Source organism: Dipodomys spectabilis, unplaced genomic scaffold, assembly GCF_019054845.1.
Source record: "Dipodomys spectabilis isolate Male_0828 unplaced genomic scaffold, ASM1905484v1 ptg000108l, whole genome shotgun sequence".
NCBI lineage: Eukaryota > Metazoa > Chordata > Mammalia > Rodentia > Heteromyidae > Dipodomys > Dipodomys spectabilis.
This window is the reverse complement of record NW_024870785.1, coordinates 13184080-13196692: the sequence shown is the minus strand read 5'-3', so window position 1 is coordinate 13196692 and position 12613 is coordinate 13184080. Positions and strand designations below refer to the sequence as shown.

The following is a 12613-nucleotide window of genomic DNA, read 5'->3' as shown; positions in this document are numbered from 1 at the left end:
ATTCCTCAGCCCCACATAAGCAAAAAGAAAAAAAAAAAGCCGGAAGTGGCGCTGTGGCTCAAGTGGTAGAGCACTAGCCTTGAGCTGAAGAGCTGAGGGACAGTGCCCAGGCCCAGAGTTCAGGCCCCACGACCGGACCCAAAAAAAAAAAAAACTAAACTGTTAAATGTATTCTAGAAATATAGTTATAAATCAGTAAGACTTAACTCTATAGTAAAATTATTGAAATCTCTTCTCTTTCCAGCTTTCATAGTAATCGTCCAAGTAAAAGGTTTTGTATATTTAAGAAGCATTCAGAAAATCTCAGGTAACTAATTGATTTTTTTTAATTCTTTCTGTTGCAGAATAATTATTTTTCTCTTACATATAGTTTTAATTGAGATATAATGCTCATGACATACAATTCATGAATTTAACATGTTCAATGAATATATTTTAGTATATACACAGATTTGTGTATATACCAAAATTAGTGTTAGTACAGTTTCATCTAATTTAATTAGGAAAAGAATACTACTTTTAATTTCATTGAATAAATATCCCTCTATTCATTATGTGTAGTAAAATTATAAATAATTTACATATTTAAAGATTAAATACGGGGCTGGGAAGATGGCTCAGTGGTAGAGCGCTTGCCTTGCATGCCTGAGGCCCTGGGTTCAATTCCTCAGCACCACATAAGCAAAAAGAAAAAAGCCGGAAGTGGCACTGTGGCTCAAGTGGTAGAGCACTAGCCTTGAGCTAAGAGCTGAGGGACAGCGCCCAGGCCCAAGAGTTCAGGCCCCATGACCAGACACAAAAACAAAATAAAGATTAAATACACAAAATGGTATTTAAACTGATTATAAAGAATTAGAGTGTTTTTTTTTAAAAAAAAAAAAACCTTATACTTGCTTGTTAGTAGTGAATTACATCATTTTTCTGATACAGTATGGGCTCTGAAATCAAGGTGCTCAGTTTCAACCCTGATTCTGACCTTAGCTCTTTGTCCTTGATTACTCTGTCTTCTATAACTAGATGATTAATTATTGCACTTAGCTCTTCAGGTTGTTAGATGAAATAATACGTTAAATTCAGCAAAGCACAGAGTAAAGGTTCAATCATTAATAGCCAATATACAATGCTTAACCTAGGGAATGTTCTGTTTTGTGCCTGGGCTGAGGCTTGAACTTAAGGCCTGAGATCTGTCCCAGAGCTTTTTCCTAAAGGATAGCATTCTACCACTTGAACCACAGCTCCACTTTTAGCTCTTTTTTTTTTTTTTTTTAATTTGGTAGTTAATTGGAGATAAAAGAGTCTCATGGCTTTTCTTGGCCAGGCTGGCTTTGAACTACAGTCAGCAGATCTCAGCCAGGGTTACAGGTCTTGAGTCACTAGCACCTGGCTCATAGTGAATGCTTTATAGAAGAAGAGAGTCAGACATAACTGTAGATTGAACTTTAATGCCAAGTGAAAAAATAAAGAAAGAAGTCTCTCTAGTTTGATCTGCAAACATAGCACAATATTGTCTTATTTTCTCCTTTACAAACCAACTTTCACTATTAAAAACCCAAATAGAAGCCCGGCACCCGTCCTCACACCTGTAATCCTAGCTGCTCAGGAGGCTGAGATCTGAGGATCACTATTCAAAGCCAGCCCGGGCAGGAAACTCCATGAGACTCTTATCTCCAAGAAACCACTAGAAAACTGGAAGTGGTGCTGTGGCTCAAGCGGTAGAGCTCTCACCTTGAGCTGAAGAGTGCAAGGACAGCCCCCAAGCCCCACAACCAACCAAAAAAAAAAAAAAAAAATATATATATATATATATATATACACACACACACACACACACATATAACAATGTAGCCTCCTACATTTTTAAGTCAATAAGTTGGATTATAAATTTTATGTACAAATGTTTAGAGATTGCTTGAATTAGGCATTTCAGCCCTTTTCCAATGAACTTTGTCCAGTGGAATAGGCATTAGCCACCTCTATCAGGGAGGCCATGTTAGTGTCTATGAGAATGATTTGTTCATAGAAAAGACTACAGCTAATTAAGCTGAGTGTTTTAAATTTAACTTTGCTATGCTTCTCCACCCCCCCCCACCTTTTATTAGCATACATTAGTTGTATAAGAGAGAAAAATCATTGTGACTTGGTATGATACTCCTATAAAAAGCATTCTGATCAAACTTCTTTATGATTCTCCCTTACTCTCCTCCCCCATTCTAAAGCAATCCTAACAAGTTTAATTGTTCTGATATCATACATACGTTTTAACTACTTGGACCATATTAGTGCTTTTTCACTGTCTTTATTCACCTCCCCTGTTTTATTTTCTTCATGCATTTCTTTCAGTGTGTATTAATTGTACCAAAGAGTTTCATGATGGTATTTCAGATTATGTTTTAATCAGAATAACACTATGCTTTTTAAATTTAGATTACAGATACTCCTTTTAGAAATTAAAAGTTCTTAGCAGTTGCTTTTCAAATAGATGTTAAAGTTCATTTAAATGGAACAGACCAAATTTTTTTCAACAGTGTCATTTACAGTTCATATTAAACATTGTAACATCACTTACCCTAAAATACTTGGTTTTCCTATAAGCAGCTTTTCACATGCTTGACCCAACCAGTTCCCAACTGCTTTATTCTTACAAATTTAATAAATGTATTGTGGCTTTCTACCTTCTCTGAAACATCTCAATGTTTTTACAGCTTTAATACCTTAAAATAATTTAACAACAAAAATTCATCACTATTCTGGACACATTTTAAATTAGAACCTTTAGGTCAGAAAGATGTATTTTAATATGCCAGATATTATACTATGCTTCAAATAGCAAGGACTGCAGGGCACCAGTAACTCACACCTGTAATCCTAGCTACTCAGGAGGCTAACATAGGAGGATCATGGTTCAAAGACTGCCTGGGCAGGAAAGTCCATGAGATTCTTATCTCCACTTAACCACCAGAAAACCCTGGAAGTGGTGCTATAGCTCAAGTGATAGAGTGCTCGCCTTGAGCTGAAGTGCTGAGGGACAGTGCCCGGGCCCAGAGTTCAAGCCCCATGACCAGGGGAAAAAAAAATAGCAAGAACTACTCAGTGTGATCCAGTGAGTGTAAAAACTCTTCTGTACTCAGATTTTTTTTTTGATGACCATGAAAACAGTTGCCTAAATTTACTGAAAATGTGTCGTGGTTGCATGTTTCAACGTTCTGGAGTTGAAAGAGTAGTTGAGGCCCCAGCAAGTCAACTAGTTCGAACAATACTATTGAGATGATTGGGAATGTAAGCATTCATACTCCAGTATTTTATTAACTATTTTAGTTAATGCATTGTTAAAATAATACCAGCCTTGCATGATTGTGGTGAGACCATTGATGTGCAGTTGACAGCAGCTATCATCTGTTTTTATAGCGGTTACCTTTCTTTTCTAATTTTATCTTTGACCATATAGTGACTAGATAGCTGCACTTGATTGGTTGCTCACCATTATTCGTAGTAGAAAGCTATCTATAAAAACAGCATCAACAAATGTATACTACGTGAATGAATGCTAGGTCAGACTTGGCAGGTGAGGATGTAGCAAAGAATATTTAGAATGTGATTTGTTTCCACTAATAAAGATTGTTAGCAGAGCCAAGACTGGCTTAGATCTCTAGACTTCTAGCTTTCATCAGCTATTATGAGAGATGACTATTTATACAGCATAAATACTTTCTGTAAATAAAATACATGGCTGTGCCATTTTCTAGAAAATTATTTTCGTTATACCAAATATATCTGACAAAAATTAAAATAATGGTTATAATATAAACAAAATCATAAAAAGTGATCATTGAACATGTATGTGAATTTCATAAAACATAAAACTTTTTATTTTATGCTATTTTTCTTTAATAGGGGCATTACTCTAGTGTGCCTTAATTGTGATTTCCTAACTGATGTTTCTGGCTTAGATAATATGGCTACACACTTAAGTCAACATGAAACTCATACTTGCCAAGTTGTATTGGAGAAAGGTATGTACATCCGACTGTTATTTTGGATTTTGACATACCATTATTTTTGGTCAACCACAATATGGGCTCTTTACTAAATCATTTTTCTCACTCATCATAGTTCATATGCTCTTGTCAATGTAAAACTTTTCTTCTAATTTCAGTTTCTGTTTGTATCCCAACTTCTGAACATCTTTCTGAGTAAGTTTAATTTTTATTAAGTGCATTTTACTTTGATAGGTTTTTAGCACTATTGCTTTTTAAGAATGTGTCGTTAATAGGAATGAAAAATATTAAAGTATTTTGTTGTGTTTTTTTTTTTAAAGCTGCTTGTTGAAGTAGGTTCCTGCTCTGTGGAGCTCGTGACCTGGTGCAAGACAAGTTGGAATTTCCTATGTTCAAAGTTCTGAGATGTTTTCTTACACAAAGGCGGTTAAGCAGCCAAGTTCATGACATTAGGCCTCATTATTCAGCTCTGTTCAGCTTTCAGATGGGTCTAGATTCTACTCCACCTTATCTTTGTGTCAGGTTGACAGGTCTTAATAAACATTTTTTTTCCCCTCTAGTTGGCTTTCCTTAAAAAAACTTTTGTTGCTCTGGTCTTTTCTTATTTTGCTGAAAAGAATTTGTTTGTCTCTACTGCTCTTGCCTCCAGAATAATCCATTCCAAATGATATGGCTGCTCGTCTATTTTCTGTTTTATCTGCTTTCTGCTTTCTTTGTTTCTTATATTTTATGTTCTTAGGCCAGATGGTTGTCTCTTTCCTTTGTTGTCTGTCATTGTGCTATTTTTCTTATTTTTCAGATGCAGAAGCAGCCCAGAGATTTCAAAATATGTCCAGGGTACACCTGGACAGTGTCCCCCTCCGATGAACACAACTGATGACTGTTCTCTCTTTCCAAGGAATGTGAATAATTTGACTATGCGACCTTCTGTAGGTTGTGGCCTCAAGAACTCATATTTTAGGCTGGGCACCAGTGGCTCGTGCCTGTAATCCTAGCTATTGGGAATAGCACAACACCTGGGTAGCCCAGGCATAAATCCAAGACCCCATCTCAATTAGTAGCTGGATGGGTGGTACATGCCTGTCATCCTAGCTATGTAAAGGGCATAAATAGATGGATCCAGGTCCTCCTAGTTATGCATGCCGGACCTTACTTGGAAAAAATGTGAGGGTGGGGGGAGACAAGGGACGTGACTCAAGTGCCTGCCAAGCAAGAGCAAGTGCAAGTCCCTGAGCTCAACCCCTAGTCCTCCCAAAAAGAAAAAAGGGGGGTGGGGAAAGCAAAGCAAAACAAAAACTTCCTATTACACTGCTGACCTCCCATCAGGCTGATGTTGATTTGGCCAAGGATGACCTTAAGGATACCAAATTGAGCATACTTCCCGCTGTTGGCTTTGGCTCTTGATGTTAAGTGCATGGGCCAATTATGACCAAGAAAAGCCCATTTCCCAAGTGTTTCAGCATCCAAATTGAAGTTTAGTCATTTTGGCTGTTGGCTTTAATTCTTCATGTACTATGGATACAGTCCAAGAAATAACAAAAACTTGTGCTACTTTCATACCTTTAGGTCTCAATTTTGTCTCAGAATTGTAGGGTTTTTTGGTTGTTATTTTTGTTTTGTTGGTCGTGGGGCTTGAACTTTGGGCCTGGGCGCTTTCCCTGCACTCTTCAGTTCAAGGCGAGCACTCTACCGCTTGAGCCACAGCACCACTTCAGGTTTTCTAGTGGTTTATTGGAGATAAGAGTCTCACGGAGTTTCCTGCCCGGGCTGGCTTTGAATAGTGATCCTCAGATCTCAGCCTCCTGAGTAGCTAGAATTACAGGCGTGAGCCACCAGCACCCGGCTTGTAGTCATTTTTTACTGTAATTTAAAGTTTATCGATCAGTATTGACCTCTTTTTGATAATGTCAATTCTCAGATATTTTTATTTATTTATTTTTTTTGTTTTTTTTTTGGGTCTGGTTGTGGGGCCTGAACTCTGGGCCTAGGCGCTGTCCCTCAGCTCTTCAGCTCAAGGCTAGCACTCTACCACTTGAGTCACAGCGCCACTTCCGGCTTTTTTCTTTTTGCTTATGTGGTGCTGGGGAAACAAACCCAGGGCCTTGAGCATGCAAGGCAAGCGCTCTACCACTGAGCCATCTTCCCAGCCCAAGATGTGGTCTATTTCTTTCTTTTTTTTTTTTTTGGTCCGCCGTTGGGCTTGAACTCTGGGCCTGGGCGCTGTCCTTCAGCTCTTTAGCTCAAGGCGAGCGCTCTACCACTTGAGCTACAGCGCCACTTCCATCAGATATTTTTATTTTTTTTATTTTAGTAACCCAGGTCTCTAAAATTTTATGCCTCTTTTGTGATGTCTAATTTTTCTATTCTTTTCCTTAAAGCTAGGGCTTTTTTGTTGTTTTGTTTGTTTGTTAGTTTACTCTAAGATTTCTTAAGTTGCCTGTTTATAGCTTTTTAATCTGGCTGTTGCTTAAATCATCCTCAGTGCTACTTCAGGGTTATTAGCATTATCTTCATTGTAAGTTCTAAAATGTAAAGAATTGGTAAGAGATATCTTGCAGAACTTTAAAAAAGTTTAAAGTAACATTTTATAAGTCTTTAATGTGTTTTTTTGGTAAAGCTAACATATAACCAATAATGCTTATTTCCTTCCTGTAAATTTTTAATCTTTCATTTTTAATTTTAATTTTGGTATGTTGCATACAGATCTATTATTTTCTTTTAATAAAAATGTGGTATTAGACAGCACCCAGGCCCAGAGTTCAGCCCCACAACCAAAAAAAATGTATTTAAGTTTCTCAGGAATTATTTGCTAATGAATAATTTTATATAAAATCCCTAAGTGTTATCCTGTAAATAGGAACATTAGTTTTTTTTTACTAGAAGCCTTGTCACTTAGTATGTGAGATAAAAGCTATATAAATGTACCTTGTACTTTCACCTTTAGCACAATTAAAAGATCATTCTAATAATTTTTTTAATTTTAAAAATTAACAAAGCACCTTTTAAGATGCTCTGAAATTTTTGAGCTTTTTTTTCACTCCTAAAATCAGAATTACTTTGTATTTTAGAGCAGAGATAAAGCCACTTACATAATAAATTTTTTATAATTAACATTAATTTTTCATTTGAAGCTTCTGAGCCAAGTTATACTACTAATGGAAAAAATTCCAAAATCTCTGAAAATGGCATATTTCCTAGTAGTAGATTTGGTGACACACTATTTACTTCCTAATCTGTCTCCAGGAAGTATTTTCATCTTCTCTCTTTCTACCTAATTAACTCCACTCCCCAACAGTTTTTTTTTTCTTTACTTACAATTCATTGATATTGTCATACAGGGGAGTTTTATGTGAAAATTCCATACGTACCTAGTGTTCACTCCTCTGTTACATACTCTTAGATCCCTCCTTCCTTTTTAAAAAAAACAGGGTTTCTTAGTTATTTCAGTGTGCATTTGTGTATGTAATTCTCTTTGATTCTCTTAACTCCTGGTACACTCTCCATTTCCCCTCCCCTGCTTTCTCTGTCTCTGTCTCTCTCTCAGACAGACACACACAGAGTGTCCCTTTTCACTGAAGTCCTGTCTTATTTGATCATTTTAGAATTTGGTTACCACATATGAGAAAAAAGATGTGGCATTTGGCTTTTTAAGTTTGGCTTATTTCACTCAATATGATCTCTAGGTCTATGCACTTTTACTGCAGACAACATAATTTTTGGGGGGGATAATGTGTGTGTGTATGTGTGTCACATCTTTATTGTCTCATCAGATTGTAGGACATCTTTGTGAGTAGTGCTGCTATAAACATGAATGTACAGGTATCCCTCATGATGTAGATGTATTCTGCCTCCAGTACATCCCCAATATGTATTTCCTAGATCATAGTGCAAAAATAATGATAAACCACTTTCTTGTAAAAGCAACATATGAACTCTGCTTGTGTTCTTCAGTGGGTCTCTTTTTGGAGAGGAAGTATGGATGAAGTTCATTTTCCCTCACTTCCCTCACACTACCTGTGTGTGCGCGCACACACACACACACACACACACACATACACACACACACACACACACCTACCTTTGATGCACTGAAACATAATGTCTATACTTGATTGCTTAGTTTGGAGTTTCTGCCCCACTGTTCACTAGATTTGTGTGTCTTTGGGCAGGTTACCAGACATCTATGTCCCAATTCCTGATTTGTAAAATATAGGTAACAAAAGTATCTATTTTAATCTTAAGCTATTAAGAGATTTTTAAAGTAATAAATATATGTATATAACACACCAAAAGTAATTAGTAATACTCCAAAAAATAATGGGCACTGGTGGCTCATTCCTATAATTTTAGCTACTCAGGAGGCTTAGGTTGAGGATCAGGGTTCAAAGCCAGACTGAGAGGAAAGTCTGTGAGACACTTATCTCCAATTTAATTACCAAAAAGCCAAAAGTGGAGCTGTGGCTTAAGTGGTAGAGCACCAGCCTTGAGGGAAAAAGCTAAGGGATTGTGTCTAGGCTTTGAGTTCAAGCCCGCAAGACCAGGATGCGCACCCGTGTGACCCCACACACACAATGTAATTAGCATGTCATAATCACTATGCAAATGTAAAGACATTGTATTATTTGTGATTTTATCTACTCATATTTTATTTGTATTCAGTTGCCTTCATCTTCAGCCTATTTTTCATTCGATCCCTCCCATATCTTTTTCACATATTACTTCTAATTTTCTTTTCCTGTTATTGTTGAAGCATGTTATGCCATTAGATTTTCTAATGCCTAAAGGGCACTAACTTTACACTTCTAAAAAATGTTTATAACTCACGCTAGTCATCACTGTCTTGTATCAATTTCATCAACGTTTTCCTCAAGTATGCTGTACTTTCAACTCATGATTTTGAAGGTCTTCTGCAGCTTCACTTCTCATTTTAGAATTTGACCTTGTAGAAATGCTTGCTCTCCTTTACTTAGAGAGGCTTCTGTGAATATGCCTTTGGGATCATTTATTGAAATTGGGACCCTACACTGAGAGCCTTTGCTTCTCTATGGCAGACCAAGGTGTAAATCCAAGTTGTTTTTCTCACCAGCTCTTCAGCATTTGGTAAATGATGTAACCATGCCAAGTTCCAGCTTTCTTATTAAAAGATAGATAAAAATTCCTGAAGATAATATGTGGAAATCAGTTAAACTACAGATTTAAAGAAATTAGTTAAATATTTCACTGAACTTTTTTACACTGGCCTGGCAGAGAGTAGGCACTAAATAAAGACATATTACTATTACTGCTGCTCTTGCTCTTGCTCTCCTGTTACTGCTAATACTGTTGTCATGACTGTTATTCCTGCTTCTTCCTGATGGCCAGAGACTCTGGGACTATTTATCTATGGAAGCCTCTCATGATTGAGACTTGTAGTAGCAGTCCTTTTACATTGGCTGTTTGACATTTTGATATTCAGTTTGATCTTATAGTACATTCTTCTGAACTTATCTTGGTTAATGACATTACTCTTCTCTTGCCACTGCAAGCAGACATCCGGGGTGGGTCACATTTGCTCTTCCCCATGTTTCTATATCCAATAAATATATACTCTCTGTTCTATATTAGCATTTTGCTACAATTGATAGTGTACTATTTTGGTTGAGACAGTTACCATTTTAACAAGATTCTGAATGGAATTTTTTTATTATTTTTCTTTCTGTTATACAAACCTGACGCTTTTAGGACAAATTAGCATGGCAATCAAAAGCATCCTGAAATGGCCTTTGCCATGTCTTCAGTTTTATCTTCAACTGCTTTTTTTTCCTGCCCTACATTTCATTGACATGAGACATTCTCATCTAGTTTTGTGCTTCTGTTCTGTCCTAGAGCCCTTCCCTGCTTTGCTAGTTTCTGTTCTTCCTGTAAAACCAACTTCACTGTACTGCCTGCTGCTTACTTGCCTCTTTCCTCATATTGGGTCAGTCATATAGATGTCTTTTTCCTAATTTCACAGTTCTCTATCTACATTTGCTCAGTGCATCTCTTTGGTAACAAAATACTCAAGAGGAGAGACTGTTCTTATCTTTGGACTAGAACACTTAGCTCACTGGTGCAGGTACTGTGTGGTAAAGATCCTGCTTAGACACATATCTCACACACACATCAGTCAGCACTACTCAAAGAAAATGATCAGAATGGTGTGCTGAATGTTTACTATTCTGAATGTCTAAGTAGAAGCTCTTGAGTAGTGGTTGACTTTAGTACTGGCTTGTACAGCATTTCTTGAGCTTTCTAAGTATGTTTACAAGTATTCTTAGGTTAAAGACTGTATTGTTTTAATTACAATTGAAGTTTTTGACCTAGCTGAAATGAACCTGAGCAGCTTTTCCCTCATAGATTCCCCCCATCTCATCAGATGTTCATACTATGAATGAAATCTCAAAAGAACATACTAATATAATTAAATCACAATATTTATTTTCTGTGTAGCCCTAAATTTTTATGGGTAGCCTTGTGATGCCATGTGACCTGTAGAGAAATTTTACTAAGGCTTTTGAGTCTATTTTGGACTTTAAAGGAAATGAATTAGCCTTTAGAAATATATCAGGCACCTGTTTGTTTCAGTAGGTTTCCTTGGAGAAAAATACTTATTTGCAGTTCTTTTGCAAGACTGTCTGTCAGTGGTTCTGTTGTCTTTGCATTGAAAAGTTCATGTTTGTTCCAAGTCCTACACCACTTTTTTCTATAAAAATTATTGCAAAATTCACAAGTGAAAACTTTAATTATGTAATAACAGATTAGATCAGAACTTTGAGCATAGCAAATTTGACTGTCTTCTCCAAAGCAGTTGAGTATCTCCAATAATAACTATTTCATCAGGTAGCTTTATGAATAAAAATTAAGGCTACAAAATTGGTGGGGGTCAGTTTTCAAAATAATTTTAATCATGTATTAGTAACTTATTAAATTTTACTAACATTAAAGTACACCTTTGTAATTACAAATTCTTAGTGTTCATTTTAGTGCCAGATTGATAACGATGAGATTTATAATACACATATCTAAACTTTTTTAGCTTTTCCTGAAACTTTTTACTGATACTTATAATTCTATCCTTTAAAGGGAATACTAGTATGGTAAAAGGCACAAAGAAAAATTGGAATCACTAGCCTCTCCATACTAGTTATTTCCAGAACTTACTGTGTTCTCACCTAGTAGTTTTCTTAGTAAAATAAAGCATAATAAAAATAAATGTCACCAACCCCATTGCTGAAAACTTGCCTTTTCCAGTTGAAATTCCAGCAATAATGATGAAACATTCTTCAGCTTTTATTGCTGACTAAAATTAATTTATTATGGGGAACATGTGAAAGTAATTGGCATGATAATATTTCTTTTGTAAGAATATAAAGCCTTAAAAGTTGGGCACTGGTGGCTCATGCTTGTAAGCCTAGCTACTCAGGAGGCTGAAATCTGAGGATCTCGATTTGAAGCCAGGCTGGGCAGGAAGTCTGAGAGATTTCCAGTTAATCACAGAAAAAATGGAAGTGGCTCAACTGGTAGAGCTCTAGCCTTGAGGTAAAGGAGTTCAGGGACAGTGCCCAGGCCCTTAAAGTTCAAGCCCAGGAACTGGCAAAAAAATAAATGCATAAGACCTTTGCTAACATCAACTCTATCTATACTAAAAAGAAAATGTTTTAAATACTTGAGATGATTACCAAATCTTTAACCCAAAAAGGTTGAATTTTTTTGTGCAAATTTATCTTCATTCAGTATGCTGACATTAACTATAAATTGTAATATGCTAACAATGGAATGGGTCCATACACAAAAAAAAATCTATGATCTGTTGTGTTTCTTTGGGGAACAAACTATAGACAAGTAATTTTGCACAGTTAATTATTCTACTAAAGCACTAGCATTTATAATTCTAATTTTTTAAAAAATGTGGTACTGGAGATTATACCCAGGTCTTCTTTTTTTTTTTTGGTTTGGTCATGGGGCCTGAACTCTGGGCCTGGGCGCTGTCCCTCAGCTCTTCAGCTCAAGGCTAGTGCTCTACCACTTGAGCCACAGTGCCACTTCCAGCTTTTTTTTTCTGCTTATGTGGTACTGAGGAATCGAACCCAGGGCCTCATGCATGCAAGGCAAGCGCTCTACCACTGAGCCACCTTCCCAGCCCATATATCCAGGTCTTCTTGAATGCTAAATACATGCTCTACTACTGCACTGCTTCCCTCCTTTCCCAGCCCCCTCCCTCCCCCCCCAACCATTTAAAGTCCTCATTTTAAAAAATGAATCCTTAGAGAATGGGGAAGGAAAGATGGTGTTTGTCAGCTTCATGTGTCCTTCCTTAACCACAATAGCTTTTAGGATGGTTGACATTTCTTTCCTTTATTTCCATAAAATAAGGCATGGACTTGGGTTGATGATACTGTTCCTTATTTGTAATTCTTAAGTCTTACTGGATCACTTAATTCTTGATTCACTGTTTCAGATTAAGTAGAACCACATTATTTTTGCATATTAAAACTGAGTTTAATATGCACTAACAAATAATAGTCATTAGCAGTTTCTTAAACAAAGATCCTCTAGAAAAGTTTGACTTACATTGATTTTACAAGATTTCTAGATGCCAT

The 12613-nt window shown here is 36.5% G+C and overlaps 1 protein-coding gene across 4 annotated transcripts in view; it reads left to right on the top strand.

Annotated features, from left to right (window-relative positions):
* Positions 1-12613, top strand: part of Znf280d (zinc finger protein 280D) — a 77429-nt gene that overhangs the window by 57626 nt on the left and 7190 nt on the right. Inside the window, exons 15-18 of one of the 4 annotated variants that reach the window (XM_042687517.1) lie at positions 245-307; positions 3892-4010; positions 4154-4190; positions 4795-4924. In XM_042687517.1, coding sequence (XP_042543451.1) covers positions 245-307; positions 3892-4010; positions 4154-4190; positions 4795-4924 — 349 coding nt within the window. Of the gene's footprint in view, positions 1-244; positions 308-3891; positions 4011-4153; positions 4191-4794; positions 4925-12613 lie in introns of those variants that run through there. The other 3 variants (XM_042687516.1, XM_042687518.1, XM_042687519.1) reach the window with 3 other exon arrangements.